Source organism: Halichoerus grypus, chromosome 10 (assembly GCF_964656455.1).
Source record: "Halichoerus grypus chromosome 10, mHalGry1.hap1.1, whole genome shotgun sequence".
Classification (NCBI taxonomy): Eukaryota; Metazoa; Chordata; class Mammalia; order Carnivora; family Phocidae; genus Halichoerus; species Halichoerus grypus.
Genome location: NC_135721.1, coordinates 6,331,878 through 6,353,833, shown reverse-complemented (window position 1 = coordinate 6,353,833; position 21,956 = coordinate 6,331,878). Strand labels below are relative to the sequence as shown.

At 36.6% G+C, this 21,956-nt stretch overlaps 1 protein-coding gene across 12 annotated transcripts in view; it reads left to right on the top strand.

Moving 5' to 3' along the window:
- KIDINS220 (kinase D interacting substrate 220) overlaps positions 1–21,956 on the top strand; it is a 104,763-nt gene that overhangs the window by 40,433 nt on the left and 42,374 nt on the right. For all 12 annotated transcript variants that reach the window (XM_078055937.1, XM_078055938.1, XM_078055936.1 and 9 more), the window contains exons 14-22: positions 685–864; positions 1,679–1,844; positions 4,096–4,247; positions 4,434–4,723; positions 5,503–5,643; positions 6,573–6,816; positions 7,172–7,260; positions 9,200–9,344; positions 13,975–14,137. In XM_078055937.1, coding sequence (XP_077912063.1) covers positions 685–864; positions 1,679–1,844; positions 4,096–4,247; positions 4,434–4,723; positions 5,503–5,643; positions 6,573–6,816; positions 7,172–7,260; positions 9,200–9,344; positions 13,975–14,137 — 1,570 coding nt within the window. The remainder of the gene's footprint in view (positions 1–684; positions 865–1,678; positions 1,845–4,095; positions 4,248–4,433; positions 4,724–5,502; positions 5,644–6,572; positions 6,817–7,171; positions 7,261–9,199; positions 9,345–13,974; positions 14,138–21,956) is intronic.

Genomic DNA, 21,956 nt, shown 5'->3' with positions numbered 1-21,956 from the left:
TCACTTTGCATGGCATACCCACCAGCACTGCCTCATGCGTATGCCCCGTGTTGCAGTTACAGAGGGCTGTTGGCTCTTGCAAGAACAGACTAGATACTTTCCCTGAGTTGCTCCCTTTGTTAGGAACTTCCTAGACAGCTCCTCTCACTGCCCCTTTGATTGGCAAAATCTTACTCATTCTTCAAGGACAGGTTTCAGTATTGCCTGTAAAATTTTTATCAAATAGCAAAGTAATGTGTTCCAGTTTTGTATGTGGAAACTATACCTTGTTGCTTATATAATACAAACCACAAAAAATAAAAACAAAATCTTGACAGATGGGAATATATGAAAAAGGATTTGTGTATCCTCAGTATGAAGCAAGAGAGTGGGTAAAACAAGGATGGGTGTACCCCTAGGGAATGGAGTTAGGATGTTTATCTAAATAAGACATTGGCAAAAATGGTTGAGGAGCAACATTCTATCTAGGAACTTAGTAGTAAGTGCCCAGTAAATGTTTATATTGAAAATTGCGAATTGAGTTAGAAGTTGTATTTCTTAAAAACTTGGGAGAAAAAAACAAAACTACACCTGAAACTAATATTACTCTGTTAACTAACGGGAATTTAAATAAACACTTGGAGGGGAAAAAAAAGAAGTTGTATTTCTTAAAACAGGATTAAGATTTTCCTATTTCTCTTTCAGATGAAATGAAGACTTTTGCAGGACAACAGATTGAACCTCTTTTTCAGTTTTCCTGGCTTATAGTATTTCTGACCTTGCTGCTTTGTGGAGGGCTTGGTTTATTGTTTGCTTTTACGGTCGACCTGAATCTTGGGATAGCAGTGTCATTGAGCTTCTTGGCTCTCTTATATATATTTTTTAGTAAGTTTTTGCTTTTTATTTTTTCAAAAAATAGAGACAGTGTTAAGACTCCTTGTTTTATTTAAAAATATTAACTTAATAGTTTATATATCTATATTTATAAAATATAAAATATTATCTATATCTCTCCTATAAGTGATTTTCATAATTAATTAAAAGATTTTCATAATCTTTTTGCTGTTTTATAAGTTAGCCTAGAGGAACTGTCCACAACCTGGCTGGAGTAGCTTTAAACACTGGTGTACTACTCGTTGATATTGAAGTAGAACTCTAATTTATTATACTCACTTTTTTATATGCTAATGACTTACTATATTTTAAGTCTTTTTTGAAAGTAAGTCTTCATAGCCATCAATGGCATGCTCTTGGGCATTTTGATCATGCCTATGATCTTTATTTTACTTAAAAGCAAAGAAAAAAACAATTATAGTCCTATTCTTAGGGGATATATTCAGTTGTAGCAGAGGAAATAGATTCCCTATTGGAGGAACTGGTAACTTCAACAGGTGCAAAAAGTGATAAACCCAAAATCATTTACATTTGAGTCTGAACTAAGTGATATGTTTCTGTTTAAGGCATTATCTTTCTGATTGTGTTTCTTACGTCATATTTTAGCTAGTTTCCTGTTTTCCACATACCTTCTCTGTGTTGGTTAATTAGCTGAGGAATTCTTTGAGGAGTAGTTAGGAAATAGCATGGAACCAGGGAAAGTCGTGTAAGCCTACCTCTCATTACTTGATATTTGACAGTGTGAGAAGAGAGGCTGCTTGAGTGATGATTGTTTTGAATAATTTTTTTAAACTGTGAATTTCAGTTGTCATTTACTTTGGTGGACGAAGGGAAGGAGAGAGTTGGAATTGGGCCTGGGTCCTCAGCACTAGATTGGCAAGACATATTGGATATTTGGAACTCCTCCTCAAATTGATGTTTGTAAACCCACCTGAATTGCCAGAGCAGACCACTAAAGCTTTACCTGTGAGGTGAGTTGGTCCCTTTGACAGAAGTAGCTTTTCATAAGATGAAGCAAAAATAAAGTTTATAATGCGTTCTCAGTGTATGTTCCAAAAAAGCATTGATTTCTTTTTTTTTCCCAAAGATTTTATTTACTTATTTATTTGTCAGAGAGGTTGAGAGAGAGAGAGAGCACAAGCAGGGGGAGTGGCAGGCAGAGGGAGAGGGAGAAGCAGACTCCCCACTGAGCAAGGAGCCTGATGTGAGACTTGATCCCAGGACCCTGGGATCATGACCCAAGCTGAAGGCAGACACTTAACGGACTGAGCCACCCAGGCATACCAAGGCATTGGTTTCTTGAACTTTTTATATGAGAAATAAAACAACATGTCCTGGTTAAGTAGGTTTGAGAAACACTTTATATCATATCTTCCTCTTGTACATAAAAGGATGAGAGACACCTCTCCCTAAAAAAATCTGGTTAACTTGGATTTACCAAATTTGATCTGAGCATAACCGCCCCCCTCCCCCATGACACCTTTTCCATCCTTTAGGAACACTTTGAAGAGAGCACAGGATGTAGGATGGGGTCCTGGCATCCCCTTGCATTAGCATGTAACCTTGGCTACTGAGCGTGCCCTCTGAACCACTCTTTCCTCACCTGTGGAAATAAATTGACTTGCCTATCTAAAATTATTATTAATGTCAAATAGGAAATGTATGAGAAAAGAGTTCAGAAAAGGTGAAAAACATGTATGTCAAGAATAAAGGAAAGGTAGGGCGCCTGGGTGGCTCAGTCGTTAAGCGTCTGCCTTCGGCTCAGGTCCTGATCCCAGAGTCCTGGGATCGAGTCCCACATTGGGCTCCCTGCTCAGCGGGAAGCCTGCTTCTCCCTCTCCCACTCCCCCTGCTTGTGTTCCTGCTCTCGCTGTGTCTCTCTCTGTCAAATAAATAAATAAAATCTTTAAAAAAAAAAAAAAAAAAAAAGAATAAAGGAAAGGTAGAGGGCTCCAGAGGAACGTCAAGTGAAAAACAGAATTGAAAGCAAGAGGAATTCAATAAAAATTAGCGAAATAGTTAAATGCATACTAAATGATTAAGAATTTTAAAATTATTACAAGATAAAATGTGTAACTTAAGATGAAAATTAATAGGCCAAACCAGATGAAACATCAAAACTATAAATATAAGAGATAAAAATAAAATAAAAACTTGTGTAGTTAGCATATATGATTAAGTATTAGGAGAAGGATTTACAAATGAAAAGGTAAAATGAAAAAGTTAAGAAAACATACAGAGTGGAATAAAATAATTGAGGGAAATATTTTCACAGAAAATTTATTTTAAATTAATGAGATGTTATTTAAAAAAAGTTAGAACAATTAAAATAGCATAAATCACGGGCGCCTGGGTGGCTCAGTTAAGCATCTGCCTTCGGCTCAGGTCATGGTCCCAGGGTCCTGGGATCGAGCCCCACATCGGGCTCCCTGCTCGGTGGGAAGCCTCCTTCTCCCTCTCCCACTCCCTCTGCTTTGTTCCTGCTCTCACTGTCTCTCTCTCTGTCAAATAAATAAAATCTTTAAAAAAAAATAGCATAAATTAATATCACACAACAGAGTACAGTGTGATCCTAGATTGTATTTTGAAAGCAGTGCTTTTCTACTGGATTGAGATGAGCATTTAATTTAGGGGTGGAAGGGGAGAAAGGAGCAAATGCAGAAATCTTATCCACTCAGAGGATCAGGATACAAATTATTCAGTTATCTCAAAGAACAACCTGAAAAGAATCTTTTACACCTCATTTCTAAATCCTTACTGAATGTTTAAGCTATAAATAAAACATTCTGAAACTTGAGTTTTGAAATGGCCTTAAATTCTTAATGACTGTAGTATTCTGTCAGCCTTCTGATCTCTTCGGTTGGGGCCTCACATGCTTCCCCACGTGGCTCTTTCAGTCCCTGTGCTGAAGGCCCTGCATGTGTCCGATGCCGTGCCTGAGCTCTGCCGCCACGTTTGACCCTGCTGCTTTTCGTCAGAATTAACTTCATACAACTCTGCCACATTTTACTTTGGTTATTGCCTTTTCCTAAGACAAGTATGTACGATGTTAGAAGTGGAAGGAACCTAATTACAAGTTCTTTTCCCTCTTCAGAACTTGAATGACAATATTTTAAAAGAGACATTAAGAAAATGTACGGTACATGATACAGAATTGATGTATGTGGAAATTATTTATTTCTTTAGATATCTGAGTAACATTTTACTTCCTTTCCCCCCAAGGTTTTTGTTTACAGATTACAACAGGCTGTCCAGTGTAGGTGGAGAAACATCGATGGCTGAAATGATCGCAACTCTCTCGGATGCCTGTGAGAGAGAGTTTGGCTTTTTGGCAACCAGGCTCTTTCGAGTATTCAAGACTGAAGATACACAGGGTAGGACTTCCTTCTTCCTCCTTCTTTGTGTATGTGTGTAGGGGATGAGGCTGGGATGAATGTTCAGTGCATTTCTGTGAAAACACGAATTGAACATCAGAAATTCATATGCCATGACTGTCACGGTTAGGTTCCTCTAGATACTTGGTATGTAAATAATTGGTAAAACCATTTGTTGTCTTACAGGCAAAAAGAAATGGAAAAAAACGTGTTGCCTGCCATCTTTTGTCATCTTCCTTTTTATCTTTGGCTGCATTATTGCTGGAATTACTCTCCTGGCTATCTTCAGAGTTGACCCAAAACATCTGACAGTGAATGCTGTCCTCATATCAATCGCGTCAATAGTGGGGTTGGCCTTTGTGCTGAACTGTCGTACATGGTGGCAGGTGCTGGACTCTCTCCTGAATTCTCAAAGGAAACGCCTCCATAATGCTGCCTCAAAACTGCACAAACTGAAAAGTGAAGGATTCATGAAGGTAAGCACTCACTGATCATTAGAAAGTAAATGAATGTGGGTATTCTACCATGACCCTGATGGTGGGGCTTTAGGGCGTGGACTCTGTAAATGTTACAGTGTTGCATTTGTTTTTAGTTTTAGTCCAGATTTGCCCTGTGGAAATGTACATTTGAAGTGGGAAAAATGAAAACAATACAGGTTTTTATAAAATAGACTTTTGTAAGGTACTTCTAGGAGTTAGGGGATTGCTCCACAGGTCACCACCTCCCTACTAGTAATGGGTTTCCTGCCTAATAAAATAGGCTCCTCTAGAGCCTGGTAGAGGAAGCAAATTAAACCACCAAAACATATAAAATAGGACCATACTTTTAGAATCAAAAGGGACTTTATACAATATCTGTAACCCCTTCCTTTGATCAAGGTCATGTGCCATCAGAAGCCAGCTGTGGTGTGGTGTTTAGATCATTTGAATTTGCATTCAATTCCTAGTCTTTTGACTTTCAGAGCATGTGATCTTGGCAAGTAAGTCACTCAGCCCAGTTTGTCCTTTTACAGTGGGTATGACTGTGACTACCTCATTGTAAGGGTAAAATGCTCTAATTTATGTAAAGTCATAAATTTATAAATTATCACATTTATAAATTGTGAAGCACTCACTGCGGTTTTAAGTGGGACCACAACTGGCAGTGAGGACGTGGGATTTCTTTTCTTCCTATTAGATGAGCTTCTGTCAGACTTTTTAAGAAATGTGCTTAAATTTCTTGTATCTTCAGTGCTTCTGTCCTTTCTTTTGCATAGGTTCTTAAGTGTGAAGTGGAATTGATGGCCAGGATGGCAAAAACCATTGACAGCTTCACTCAGAATCAGACGAGGCTGGTGGTTATCATTGATGGACTAGATGCCTGCGAGCAGGACAAAGTGCTCCAGATGCTGGACACTGTATGTCTTCGCCGTCTTGAAACTTAGAATTGTCACATGTGGTAGCTGAGAGGAATGACTTTGTGAATTTCTCAAGTGGAATTTGAATAGTACTTTCTCTTGTCAAACCAACTATTTTTTTTAAGATTTTTATTTTTTATTTTTATTTATTTGACAGAGAGAGAGACAGCCAGAGAGGGAACACAAGCAGGGGGAGTGGGAGAGGGAGAAGCAGGCTTCCCGCCGAGCAGGGAGCCCGATACGGGGCTCGATCCCAGGACCCTGGGACCATTACCTGAGCCGAAGGCAGATGCTTAACGACTGAGCCACCCAGGCGCCCCAAACCAACTATTTTTTTTTAAGTGCAGAAGTATAGCAGGAGTAAATGTCTTATCACAAACAGATTTAAATAATTTTAGCTTCAATGGCTGTGTGAGAAAATGAACAAAATAGCTCTTAAGTCCATAGTGTGACTCCAGCTTTCTTTTGCAGATAGTTATGGTTAGAATCAGAGGCAACAGTAGAGAACCCACAGAATTTGTAGTTTTTGTTTAAATAGGGGTACATCAGTGGCTCTCTATAAGGTATGTTAAAACAATAGTGTGTAGCTGTGGAGAGAGACCAGTGTGCCCAGCACCTCATGTATATTCACAAAATTCCTATGTGTTTTGATCTTTCCTTTTAATGTAGACCGTAAATATCTCAAAATAAGACAGGATTAATTGTTTTCTTTGGAGGTTTTATCACTGTTCGATGGTGAAAAATTGTCAGATGGTGAAAAACCAGATTGAGACTTCAATGAAATTTGTTTTCATATGAAATAAGAGTTTGAAAAAAGATAGTATTTAAAAAATATAGTCACCAAAGGATAGTACAGATTTGAAAGGGACTTTTTGTTGCTTTGGATAATTTGAAATTTATATCATAAGTACACATTTTTTCTACCACAGGTCCGAATTCTGTTTTCAAAAGGCCCATTCATTGCCATTTTTGCAAGTGATCCACATATTATTATAAAGGCAATTAACCAGAACCTCAACAGTGTGCTTCGTGACTCAAATATAAATGGACATGACTATATGCGCAATATAGTTCATTTACCTGTTTTCCTTAATAGTCGTGGACTAAGCAATGCAAGAAAATTTCTTGTGACTTCAACAACAAATGGGGACATTCCATGCACAGATAATGCAGGTAAAGATCCAGTTCCTCAGGTACTTTGGTTTGAAATAGTTACATAGTGTTTTATGGTAACTCCCCTTTTACCTTGAAAAATACTGTTGGTATTTCATTTTTCTTTAAACATCATGTACAACAGGGGCACCTGGGTGGCTCAGTCGGTCAAGTGTCTGCCTTCGGCTCAGGTCGTGATCCCGGGGTCCTGGGATCGAGTCCCGCATTGGGGTCCCTGCTCTGTGGGGAGCCTGCTTCTCCCTCTGCCTCTGCCTATCTCTCTCTCTGTCTCTCATGAATAAACAAAATCTTTAAAATAAATATCATGTACAACAGAATTTTAATACAGTGGTGCTCTCTCGACAAATTCTTTAAGGGATACAGGAAGATGCTGACAGAAGAGTTTCACAAAACAGCCTTGGAGAGATGACTAAGCTCGGTAGCAAGACAGCCCTTAATAGACGGGTAAGATGCCACTGTTTTGAGCCATGTGTTTGTATTGCTGTTGTTCAAATAAAGCTAAGCTGATACTACTTAAATATATGCTACTGTAAATATTACATTAAACTCATCAAATAAATTGTATTATTGAATTTCCTTTTGGCTTCAGGTGGCATTTTAGGAAACATGTGAGCCTAGAGCCCATAACAACTGTGGATTGTGTGGTAGGCCCCATCCTCTCCTAACCTGTTCCCAGGTGCCCTTCCTCCGAGCAGCTGAATCAGAATCTTTGGGAGTGAGATTTTAAAGCTCTCCAGATGATGTCATCCGGGGTTGAGAACACCTGCGTTCATTCCAGGTTAGGTTGTACCCGTTCCAGGTGCCTGTTGCCACCAGAGCTGTACGGGGGAAAGAGGCTCGTGGTGTGAGAAGAGCTCCATGCTCTTCCTGCTGGCTGTCCTCTTTCCCTGATATCTGTGAGGTGTGACCCTTTCTTTTACACCCACATAGTGATTGTGTGTCCTGCCCAGCCACCTCAGGTTTCTCCTCGAACACTCGTGTTTTCCCTGTCCTACTCCACTCTTAGAATCCTCTTTTGTATATAGATCAAGAGAGTATTATAAGACAGGAAGATGTCCACTTGCAGGTAAGTTACAGTGATAGTGCCACTTTACATTGGGCTAGCATTGGCACTGTTTTCTTTTTCCTAGTTTGCTACCATTACATTTGGGACATTTTATATAATGTGTCTTCAGTAACATTTTAATGTTTTGATTTTATGTCTCTAACCTATATAAGTATGAATGCAAAATTAATATCACTTGATAGTAATAAATTAGGAGGAGGGTATAATTTCACATTTCGAATTTGTCTCTTAGTAGTCCGGCCTTTTGGGCTCCCTGTGCTTGTATTCACCATGACTTCAGATGAAAACTCACCTTTGTTGTGCTTATTCTTCCTCGGATTCGAAGGGATTCTCTATCCCACTCTGCCCACTAGAGCGCCTTTAATTCTTTTTTTTTAAATTTTTTATTGTTATGTTAATCACCATACATTACATCATTAGTTTTTGATGTAGTGTTCCATGATTCATTGTTTGCGTATAACACACAGTGCTCCATTCAGTACGTGCCCTCTTTAATACCCCTCACCAGGCTAACCCATCCTCCCACCCCCTCCCCTCTAGAACCCTCAGTTTGTTTTTCAGAGTCCATCGTCTCTCATGGTTCGTCTCCCCCTCCGATTTCCCCCCCTTCATTCTTCCCCTCTTGCTATCTTCTTCTTTTTTTTTTCTTAACATATATTGCATTATTTGTTTCAGAGGTACAGATCTGAGATTCAACAGTCTTACACAATTCACAGCGCTCACCAGAGCATATACCCTCCCCACTGTCCATCACCCAGCCACCCATCCCTCCCACCCCACCCCCCACTCCAGCAACCCTCAGTTTGTTTCCTGAGATTAAGAATGAAGGAATTCTTAATCTCAGGAGTGCCTTTAATTCTTATACATATGTGAGGGTAGTTGTCACACATTTAAAAATAACCTAAACATCAAGATGCTGAATGCTTAAAACTAGACAAGAATTTATTTGCTTTATTATTTCAGGGTCCCTATGAAAATGGAACTCCTATAAGAGTTTGACTTGAATTCTCTTTCCATAATTCTGCTTATTTATAATCTTCCAGGCATTTAGCTGTCTCTAACCGCACAGCTGTAAATATGTCTGCAGTTAAACCGTTTGATGCAGTTGCTGCTGATATTACTTTACAGCTGTTCTGTAAAGATTCTGCCTCAGGGAATAATAATAATAAGGACTATTATTAGTATATAATCTTCCTCTTTGACTGAAATTTTAGATTATTTTTGTTGTCATCATAAACATATATTAGCTTCTCAAAAAACCTTAAGTTCTCAGACCTGGAGTGTTGGTTCACTCTCATTGTTCTTAAACTCTTTCAGGATACTTACCGAAGAAGGCAGATGCAGCGGACCATTACTCGGCAGATGTCCTTTGATCTTACAAAACTGCTGGTTACCGAGGACTGGTTCAGTGACATAAGTCCTCAGACCATGAGAAGATTACTTAATATTGTTTCTGTGACAGGTAGCTTTTGTTTCTTACTATCTTGTGGTAGATAATAAACTTGAACACATTAGCAAAGCACTTCACTTTCAGAAACAGAAGGATGTACTGTGTTCATAGGTTTATACTGCTGTATACCACTTTTATTTGCCTTAAGTGTATCTAATAAAACCTATATTAGTTTTGACAATGAAATCAGCCATCAGTTGTACACTGTTATTTTTAAAACTTGATGATTTAAAAAATCTTTTATTTCACCTCAGGTTTAATTTTTCTCTTTGTATAAAGATAATTTTATGCTAATTTGTATGACTGAGTATAAATAACTTATAATTTAAAATGTTGGCATTCAGATTTTGTACACTGTTTTGGTTTTCAAATGATAGATTTTTTCTTTTTTATTGGGTTAAGTAAAATAACACATAACAAAATTTACTATCTTAACCGTATTGAAGGGTATAGTTTGGTGATATTAAATGCATTCACACTGTTGTGCACCCATCACCACCATCCATCCCCATAATTCTTCCCATCTTGTAAAACTGAAACTCTGTACCTGTTATGTAATTACTCCCCCTTCTCCCCTTCCTCAGCACCTTGCAACCACTATTCTACTTTCTGTTCTACAGAATATTACTACACTAAGTACCTCATAAAAGTGGAATCATATAATATTTATCTTTTTGTGACTGGCTTATTTCACTTAACATAATGTCTTCAAGGTTCACCATGTTGTAGCATGTAGAATTTCCTTCCTTTTAAAGAACGAATACTGTTCCATTGTGTATATACCGTATTTTGGCTTATCCATTCATCTATTGATGGACATGTGGGTTGCTTCAATGTTTTAGCTATTGTGAATAATGATGCTATGAACATGAGTGTATCTTAATATTTTCCAAGACCATGCTTTCAGTTCTTTTGGATATATACTCAGAAATGGAATTGCTGGGTCCCATGGTATTTCTATTTTTAATTTTTTGAGGAACCTAATTCTGTTTTCCGTGGCTGCACCATTTTACATTCCCACCAACAATGCACAAAGGTTCCAATTTCTCTACATCCTCGCCAACGCTTTTTTCTTTTTATTTATTTTTTGATAGTAGCCATCCTAATAGGTGAGAAGTAGTATCTCATTGAAGATTGGATTTGTATTTCCCTAATGATTAGTGATGTTGAGCATCTTTTCATATGCTTATTGCCATTCCTATATCTTCTTTAGAGAAATGTTTATTCAAGTCCTTTGTCCATTTTTGGATTGGGTTGTTTGGGTTTTTTATTGTTGAGTTTTAGAAGTTCTCTGTATACTGTGGATATTAATCCCTTATCAGATAAATGATTTGCAAATATTTTCCCTCATTCTGTGGGTTGCATTTTTACTTTGTGGATAGTGCGTTGTGGTGTACAAAATTTTAAAATTTTCTTGAAGTTCAGTTTGTCTGTTTGTTGTTGTTGTTTGTGTGGCTTTGGTGTCATATTCAAGAAAGTACTGCCAGGGTGCCTGGGTGGCTCAGTTGGTTAAGCGACTGCCTTCAGCTCAGGTCATGATCCTGGGGTCCCAGGATCGAGTCCCGCATCAGGCTTCCTGCTCAGCAGGGAGTCTGCTTCTCCCTCTGACCCTCCCCCCTCTCATGTGCTCTCTCTCTCTCTCATTCTCTCTCTCAAATAAATAAATAAAATCTTAAAAAAAAAAAAAAAAAAAGAAAGTACTGCCAAATCCAGTGTTGAGAAGTTTTAGTCCTATGTTTTCTTCTAAGTGTTTTATTGTTTTAAGTTACATTTAGGTAACTTGATCCATTTTGAGTTAATTTTTATATATGGTGTTAGGTAGGGGTTCGACTTCCTTCTTTAGCATGTGGATCTCCAGTTTCCCCAGCACCATTTATTGAAAAGACTGTCCTTTCCCCATCTAATGGTCTTGGCACCCTTGTCAAAAATCATTTGACAATACACATGAGGATTTATTTCGGCTCTCTATTCTGTTCTGTTGATCTATATGCCTATGTTTATGCCAGTCTATCCTGTTTTGATTACTGTAGCTTTGTAGTCAATTTTGAAATAAGGAAGTGTTAGTCCTCCGGTTTTGTTCTTCTTTTTCAGGATTGTTTTGGCTATTCAGTGTCACATGAGATTCCATATGAATTTTAGGATGGGTTTTTCTATTTCTGCAAAAAATGTCATTGGGAGTTTTGACAGAGATTTCATTGAGTCTATAGATGACTTGGGTTAAAATGTCAATAGAGTGTTCCAATCCATGAACATGGATGTCTTAATTAACTTATAATTTAAAATGTTGAAATTTGGGGGCACCTGAGTGGCTCAGTCGGTTAGGCATCTGCTTTTGGATCAGGTCATGATCCCAGGGTCTGGAGATCAAGCCCCGCATCGGGCTCCCTGCTTGGTGGGGAGTCTGCATCTCCCTCGCCCTGCTCTTGCACTCTTACTTGCTCGCTCTCTCTCTCCCCCCTTCTCAAATAAATAAATAAAATCTTTAAAACAATGTTGAAATTCAAATTTTATATGCTGCTATTGTTTTAGTTTTCAAATAATGTTTTAAATAAAAATATTGACAATAAAATTGAAGATTATTGCCCTGTGCCTGAATTCCATGCATAGAATTCAGCTCTTCACCATGTTAATGCTTACATGTAAATATAAATACATATAAATATAAATTTAGTATATAAGTGTATGTTTCTGTGCATCATATTGAATGGTACTTTGTAATATTGACTAGTGTTAACACTGTTAATGATAGTTAGACTGGAATTTGCTTTTAGACTAAGGTTGGGGTACATGCTATGAACTAAATTGCAAGTGAAGTTGTATCTAATATATGTACAATATTTTTGGTAATTAAATCCCTTTAAGTGAGGTCTCAAACTTTATTAAATTGATTATGTTCTACAATGGAAATGTTCTAGCATATTATCAATATCTTTGTATGCATTTAACAAATATATGGTGACTGTCTAGACATGCCAGATATCAGTCTGGGTATTGTGAGATAAGCAGTAAACAAGATAAAGTTCTTGCCCTATTGGTAAAGACAGAAACATATAAAGTCATGTAACAATAAGTACCATAAAAACCTCATCTACCCTTACCATTTAGTGTCGGAATGCCCCTGGTGCAGTCATTGTTTCTTTCCTTTTCGATCTGAACCAGCTCCTTTGGTGATCTCATTTAGTCCCAAAGGGTTGCATACCATCTACATGCAAAAGATTCTCAAATGTATATCTTCAGCCTTGTTGCTCTCCAGTTGCCTACTTGATATCTAGTGGTGTCTAATATATGTCTGATACATACCAGGTCCCAAACTGAACTTAAGATCCTCTGCCCCAAACTTAATCCACTTATAGTCTCCCATCTCAGTTAATCCAACTCTTTTCCCAGTTCCTTGGGCAAAAAAACATTGGTATCTTTTTTTCATATACTGCCTCCAATCTGTAGGGCATTCTTTTTTTTTTTTTTTTAAGATTTTATTTATTTAATTGACAGAGAGCGAGAGAGGGAACACAAGCAGGGGGAGTGGGAGAGGGAGAAGCAGGCTTCCTGCTGAACAGAGAGCCTGGTGCGGGGCTCGATCCCAGGACCCTGGGAACATGACCTGAGCCGAAGACGGTCGCTTAACGACTGAGCCACCCAGGCGCCCCTGTAGTGCATTCTTCAGTTCTATGTTTAGACTATATCCAGAATCTGACCATTTTTCATGATTTGTAACATACTACCCTTATCCTTTGTATCATTATGTCTCATCTGTATTAATTATAGCAGTAGCCTGACATCTCCCTGCTCCTACTTTTCCTCTATGGTCTGTTCTCCATGTGGCAGCTACAGTGACCTTTTGAAATAGATGCCAATCATGTTATTTTTCTGCTCAGAACTCTATTATCTTCCCATTTTGCTGAAGATAAAAATCTTAAGTCCTTACAGTTTCTTACAAGGCCCTTTTTGACGTGATGTCTCTCTCTTTACCTCTTTCCCTACCTCTGACCTCATCTTCTACTCTCCTCTTCCATCCCTTACTGACCTCTTTGCTGTTCCCTGAAAATGCCTAGCATGTTCCTGCCATGTAATGATCTTTCTTTGGAGAGATGCATAATGGGCTTTCTCATCTCCTTTTAAGTCTTTGCTTAAATGTCAGCTTTTCAATGGGACCTTCCTTTGTTACCTTATATAAAATTACACTTCCTTCTTTGACACTCCTTGCTTTATTAATTTACTTCATAGAACTGATCACCTTCTGATGCACTATATCATTTCCTTATCAACTTAGAATGGTACTTTAGAGGATGGGGTCCATCATGGGTGCATTGATGTTCTGCTGTCTGATTGTGGGCAGTGTTGAGACTGGCTGACACATAGTTCTGAAAGATTTTTGCCTGCATGTATATGGCAGTATATAACACTAGTAGCAAATGACACAAAAAAATTACTTTAGACTTAAACAGAATTGTGTTTAATCCCTAGCCTTTTTCCAGTACAGCTCTTTGAATTATAGAAGCCATATAAATAGTAGGTTTGAATTTGTAGTGTAAATTAAGTTGTAACTTTTAAATATTTAAATTACTTGTCAATATGCTAAATGCTTTGCTTACTATAATATTACACATCTATTAATTTTAAAATGTTTTTATATTTTTTAAAGGACGATTACTGAGAGCCAATCAGATTAGTTTCAACTGGGACAGGCTTGCTAGCTGGATCAACCTTACTGAGCAGTGGCCATACCGAACTTCATGGCTCATATTATATTTGGAAGAGACTGAAGGTATTCCAGATCAAATGACATTAAAAACCATCTATGAAAGGTACTTTGACCTCTTGATATTTAACTTTATCTTAGATTGAGTTGACTTTTCAGAAAAAAGTTAATGCATATAAAACAAAATGAATACAAAATAATATGCATGAAATGTATACTTCTAGATTCAACTAACCATTCTCATTAATTCCATTATAATTTTGGAGTTGTATTAGCACAGGTAAATATCTCATGTAAAATTTACCTCTTTAGTTGGATATAGTCTTCCCTTTTCAGGGTAACTTACATGGTAAAAAAAGTTTAATTAATAGTCCTATTAGTTTTGTGTATTTATACATACAAAATGCAGATCTTGAAATGTTATTATTTTTTCCATCTTTTTATTCTAAGTGTCTTTACTTAGAATATTAAGGAGGTTAAATTTTTTATTTATTTATTTATTTATTTATTTATTTATTTATTTATTCATTTGAGACACAGAGATACAGGGGGGGAGAGAGAGAGCATGAGGAGGGGAAGAGGCAGAGGGAGAGGGAGAAAGAGGCTCCCCGCTGAGCCAGCAGCCCGATGTGGGGCTTGATCCCAGGACTCTGGGATCATGACCTGAGCCGAAGGCAGACGCTTAACCATCTGAGCCACCCAGGTGCCCCAAGGAGGTTAAATTTTTTAAATCATCAGTACAGATATTTTCAGTTTTGTATCTGGAGGACTTTTGAAACTGAATATAAGCTGGAAAACATTCTTTGCATTAAGCAATAAAGGAATTTATTGTTCCTTTAAGGTCAGTCATTTGAAGTACTTTTAAATTTTTTTCTTCTGATAAGAAATTAATTAAATTTTTTCTTGAAAGATACACAGTTAAGGTTCAGTGAAATATCAAGTATGTAAAGTTTTAAGAGTTGACAATTTCTTACCAAATTCACAAATGAAATTATAATCCTTTTTGTTTGCCAGAATACTTAATACCTTCAAAGTGTTCAATTGCTGCTCTAAATAAACATCTCTTAGAAAAAAGATAGTACCAAGAAATTATACAATTTTGTAAAACTCGGTATAACTGAAATAATTATTTTAACATATAAATGAAATACTAACTCTAACAAAGCATTTAGTGTATAGTTCATATATTAAAACTTCTAAGAACACAAAAATTTTTTCTTAAAGTACTGTCAGCATACAGTTTTCCTTATTTTTCAAGCCCCATATTTTTTAAAGATTTTATTTAGAGAGAGAGAAAAAAAGAGAGTGGGGGAGGGAGAGGGAGAGGAATGTCCAGCAGATTCCGTGCTGAGCGCAGAGCCCAGTGCGGGGATAGATATCACGACCCTGAGATCATGACCTGAGCTGAAATCAAGAGTCAGTCGCTTAACCAACTGGACCACCCAGGCACCCCTCCCCATTTTTCATGTATGTATTTTATTTAATCCTAGGCTTTAGAATTATAGAGAATGGTGTAGTAATAGTCTACAGATATGCACTCTTCTTGATTTTGCTGTTTAATTTATACTAAAGTTGTTTAATTTATACTAAAGTTATTTAAACTGTGTGCTGTGTCAAGTAGGTGTTCCAGTAGATGGCAGTGATGCATAATTACTGCCTGCTGTAGAGAAGTGGCACTGAGTTTCATCTGCTCTTTGATATTTTAGAAATTATCTTTTTTCTTATAAGATACACGATTGATTTTTCTCTTGGTTGTGTAGAAAAATAGTTTTATTTCATGAATAAGTTTTACATCATAACACGTGTTGCATAGTTGTGAATGTTTGCTAGATGAGCATAGTTATTATTGAACAGTTAAAATTTAACTTTTTAAATGTTTTAACTTCTTAATTATAATTCATACCAATATAATAGGTTTTATTTTTCACATGGTATAGTTTTTACACAAAGTGCTAATTAGCATGGACAGGTAGTCCTTTGGCACTTCACCTCATCCTTGAGAAATTATTATTTGTGTGTAAATAAAAATATGTCTGAGAAAAAACTAAGCCTTCATTTAGGAACTACAAACAGGATTCTTAGAGTCTGTCTGAACTGGTATTGTTCTTAGAGTAATACATTTGGTTTCAAGAAATTTGAAATCATGGCAACAAGAGAGCTGCTTGTTTCACAGGGGTCCTCATTTAAGGAGGAGGGGTTGCTCATCATTAGCGTTTTCTCCTTTTGGCATGTGTATCTCCAACCTTTCTTCCTCCAGCACCAGAGTCTGCCAGTGCCTTAGTTCTCTTGCAGCTTTAGAAAGCTCGGTGGTTAGAACAGTTCCATGTTATTAACAAGGAAGATTGTGGTTCAGAAAGTTTAGGTCACTTCCCCAAGTCACTTAGCTCTTAAGTAGTAGAGCTCTTTCCATTCAGGTCTCTCAGAGTCCATAAACTACTTAGGTGCCCGTCACTGTTCTAAACACTTTGTTTTAACACCTTTTACTCTCACCATCTATTGTTATTATTAAGTAGTAATAAGTAAGTGTTATTATTCTTATTTTACACATGAGAAAATTGAAGCCCAGAGAAGGTGAGTCATGTCCTGATGTCTCACAGCCACTAAGTGCTAGAGCTGGGTACCTGCTCCAGAGTCCATGGGCAGAGGTGCCGCTTCTCACAACATGGTAGCGTCATCTAAATTTTCTTCAGCTGTAGCCTTGTCTGGAATACTTAAGACACTGAACGTTTATGATGAAAATGAAGTGTCTGGAGTTTTTACAATTCTGTGTTCTCCATTTCTTTCTAGAATATTATAAGATAGTAATACTCTAAGATATAAGATGTTTAATATAAATTGTCTGATTTACTCCAATGACAACTAACCTATTAAGCAGACATTGCTATATTATTTTTTTCTACAATTTTTCTTTGCCTTTGTAAAAACATCAGCTTTCTCTACTTAAGATAACCTGTTAGTGATTACGTTTTTCAGTTTTCCTCCCTGCCCCCCCTGCCCCCCCTGCCCCGGGCTTTTAACAGAGTAAATATAGCCCATGTCAATCTGTGGTTTTGGTACAGAAGAGGACTCAGGTCAGGCTCTTTACCTTCCTTTAGTTGAGTATATTGCTTAGAAGTACACTGTGTCTCAAGATTACAGAAACACTCATCAACTTTTTGCATTTCAAGGGCTGTGTGCTTGAAGCCCCAGGCACTAGGCCCTCTATATGTTCTGTGAAGAAGGTGGGAAGTGGTCAAAGTCTGGGTCCCCAGGAGACAGAAGCAGGAAAGTTGTGAAAATGAATACAAGGTTTTTAAAGTCCTCAAAAAAATTCATATTTCAGTTCAATCCAACAGAAATCAGTGTTTGTTATTTGTGGTTCTGCTGCTGGGTGCTGGGGATGCAGTGGTGCACGAGGACATGTGTATTTACTTTCAGTCCAGCAATTCCACTTGTGGAAAGTTACTCTGAATATACACCTGCACAAATACAAAACCGTGCACCTTAAACGTACATGTATAGGAACATTGGTTGAATAGATTTTAGCGTATCTACGCTAATACTTTGTAACTGTAGAAAAGAATGAGAAAAAAACTCTGTGATTGATATGGAGGAATTTCCAGGATATATTAAGTGAAAATAGCGAAGTATGAACGAGTGTACAGCATGATAGTGTTTGTATAAGAAAGAAGGAGGAATAGAACATTTATATATAAATAGGTAGGTATTCTTTTTTTTTTTTTTTTTTTGTCAAAATAGAAAACAAACTTCTAGGAAGGGTAAACCAGAACCTGGTGAGAATGCTTGCCTGTTGTGGATGCAGAGATGGGAGATGAGGCATCTCTGTCCATTTTCATGTGGTTGGACTCTCAGTCATATTCCAAAATAAAGAGGATGGAAAAAAGCAAATCCTAGTATCATATAAAAACAGAAAGAAATGATCCTAACTGTATATAAAATTGATAACATAACCACACAGAGAAAATAATTAATTCAATCACCTTTGAACTTAGTACTCTGACTCTTTATTCTTAGAATATATCCTGAGGACAGAATTAACTGCAAAGAAATCTTGAGCTTGTTGTTGGTGATAGTATTGCGATTATATCTTTGAAATCCTTTTAAGCATATTGTAGGATAGAGTAAATGAATAAATAAATAGATATTTTGGGGAACTAGTATTTTTCCCTTGGGAGAAAGGAGATGCAAATATTGAATAATAATTATTTGTTGCTTTGCTAACATTTTTACTTAAGGACATAATTTAAGCTAAATGCATCCAAGAACTGTAGTTCTTAGTAAACACATATGATTTCAGTAACCTTTACACGCATGCTACATGTAGTTGAGAATCATTATGTATATAAACATAGCTCTACTGAAAGCTTAAAAAACCCCCACAAAAACCCAGTGTTTTGTTTCATGGTGGCAGGGTGAATCACAAACCACACTTGGTTGGTTGATTGATTGATTCTAATGTCAGTACCAGTATCTCTAAAAAGTATGAAGCAAATGGATGCAGAAGGGGCAATGTTCATTAGTGTGTTAAGAACTGAAATCTACAAATTGCCGGAAGTCAAGTTAGCCATGTCAGACCCTACAGGAAGAAAATAAGATGGACAGTCCATCAAGGAGGTCAAGTATGATTAGAATCTGCAACTCTTGGGTTAGTAAATTATCCAGGTGAAACCACATAGATTTTAAAAAGTCCACAGTATCCCATTTCTTTGCAGAGAATTTCTTATTCCCGCACGTTGTTAAATTATATAGAAGATGCTGAGCATGTTTGTGTGAAACAGAGCTTTTAACTTATTGTTGGGTAGTACTTTAAATTAGAAAGTACTAGTTTTGGAGTTTCCTATTTAATCTTTGCTGGGATAGTGGCAGGAAGACAAAGATACAAAAGGATGAGGAGTAATTTGATCTCATTTTAGATACTATCATTTGAACATGTTTTCCTAAAATCTTGCCTCTTCTTTTCTTCAAGAAACCAAGATGAGTAGGGGATAGAGACTCATAGCTTCCCTTGATTTTTGTTTATCCATTCTAGTCAATTTTCTTCACTCAACATGAGTTTTTACTATGAGCCAAGGCTTGTATGGTTGTCCTTTATGCTTTCCAGTGTTGCAGGGCTGGCCCAGGAGTTGGGGTGCATAGAGGGACAAATATAACAAGTATGTTATGCCCTTGAGGAACTTACATGTTTTTTAAATAAAATTGTTTTCCGTTTGAAAATACTTTCAAACTTAGAAAATTTGCAAGAGTAAGAACAGTACAGAGAACCCCATGTGCCCTTTATGCAGTTTATCTGAAGTTAAGGTTCTGTCTCAATTGCTCTGTCATTAGTTTCATACGGTCTCCTGTGCTGGCTGGTTTTCTCCACACACACACACACACACAGACACACACACACACACACACAGACACACACACACACCCTTTTTCTAAACCATTAGAGGGTAACTTTCATACAACATATCTTTTGTCCCTAAATACTTGAGTGTTGAGGAACTTACATTCAGACTGAAGGTAAAACATACACACTTGAAACGATCGGAGGAAAGTAAAAATGTGATAGCTCAAACAGTTAGCCATTTAACAAGTTTCATCAGCCTCAGGCTGAAACATTGCTTTCTGAATGGTAAAACACTTCTCAGGCTGAAACTACTGTTCTTTGCTGGTAGAAAATTGCTTGACTGTCAAACTGTATGACTTTCTAATGTTCAAGGAAATTTCAAAAATTTACATTTTTATGAATTAAAATGTATCTTACAAAAGAATTTATCACCTATAGCTTAAAGACAGTAGTAATTTTTTCATCTTGTTTATGAAATAGAATAGTTGCCAAAGAAATGTTTTTGATGGGGTATTTTTCATCATATTAATAAAAATAACTTGGAGTGAAGTTTTGTAGGGGGAATATTTTGATACTTTGTTCAAGTACATATAGAATGCTCTATATTGGAGATATGAGATAATCAGAACTTTGTTTTGCCATTAAATTAATCCATTATTTTAGACTTTAGCACTTGCTGGGCCTGCCATCCATTAATGGGTTGGATTCAGGGGGATTTTTAGATTTTTTTAAAAGATTTTATTTATTTATTTGAGAGAGAGAGAGAGAGAGAGAAAGAGAACGAGAGAGAGAGCATGAACAGGGTAAAGGGCAGAGGGAGAATCAGACTCCCTGTCGAGCAGGGAGCCCTGTGTGGGCTTCCATCCCAGGACTCTGGGATCATGACCTGAGCCAAAGGCAGACACTTAACTGACTGAGCCACCCAGGTGCCCCTAGATTTTTTTTTTTTTTTTTTTGAGAAAGAAGTGTGATTTATATGCCTACAAATACTTACAAAGAATATTTTATAGCTAGTCTAAGGAAGAGAGAAAAAGACAATGTAGTAGGAATCTTTAAGAATTCATTAAGGGATTGACTTGATAATTGAATGTAAGATGATTTGCAATGAAAAACTATGGGAAGACAATTTGATCAGCATATTGAAAGAACATATATTGGAATATGTTAGAATAATTTAGATGACTATTTCTAGTTAACCGTAGTTGAGTTCTTTGATTCCATTGCTTGTCATTTGAATAATAAAAAGTTTTATTTACAGCAGACAAAAGCAGAGTATATAATTGATATTCATTTATTTTATTAAAGAAATCTGATTTGATAAAAACAATCAGAAAATAGTATTTTTAACGCTAGTAGTAAAATTTATTTTTTAATCCATAAAAAGCCTCATTTATTTTTATAGCAACTTGATGACACATCTGCTTGCTTTATTCAGCTGAAAAAGAAAATGTTGGTTCTTGGTGTTTGGTAAAATTGCTTTGTTAAATTATTTTCTAAATTGTTCAACTTTTAACAAATGACATTTGATACTAACACTGGAAAGCAATTTCAGCTAATTAAGTAGATCCCTCTATAAACCATCGGAACATTAAGATGACATACTGTTCATTCAAGATTATTTTAATTGGTACAATTATTGTAATTTTCTTGCAATTATGTGTTGAGCTAAAAGCTTTTGTCTAGATCATTTGAGGGTTTTTTTTTGTTAACATACATTTAGTAAGAAGAAAGGGAGTAAAATAAAAACTATAGATAAAGATTTTGTGTCTACTTTTTATTACGACATTTTAGACAACCATTGAAATATTTTAGTATAAAACTTTATTTCTGGTATTTTTCAGTAAGCATTTTAAACAATGATAGAGGTTTTTAAAAGATCAATTTAAGTAGTTTTCATGAAGATAATGTTTTAAATTTCTGTTTTGACACTGCTCAAGCAGTCATTTACTCAGGATGATATGGTCAGAATAGTTTTGTGATAAGGATAATGCCATACTTATAAACAATTGAATAAGTTTTGAGAGAGCCTTAGAATGGTAACCATGTTCCACTTCACTGAAATAGCTGTTTGCTGAATAGGCACTATAGACATCTGACTTACAACATTTATGCTCAATTCAGTATCTTTAAATTTTCTAAGTAGTGGTATTTCTGTACTTGACATTTTTCATAATAAAACCTCATATCTTATGATGTTCTTACTTGATATTCAGCCAAAATTGTCCTAAGTTTAATTTGCTCATTTCTGGTTATCTCATGCCTCCCTTAGCTCTGACTGACCTCCTTCCTCTTTCCTTCATGTTCTGGGCAATTATTTGTTGCCCCTCCCCCCCATCATGTGACCCAGATTATGAACAGGTTTATTTCTGTTGCATGTGGATTTAAGTCATGAATTTCAATAGCATGAAAAGCTGGACTAGTTAGTTTAGATTTGTGAAGAAGTTGTCTCATCTCCTTTGTAGTACAAAGTACAGCCTTTGTACTAAGGATATTTCTCCTAATTTAGATAGAAATACTTATGCCAAATACTGTTTCATGCATGTTGTTTTGGTGCTTTTTATATGTAGTTTAGAATCTTAATGAAAATTCT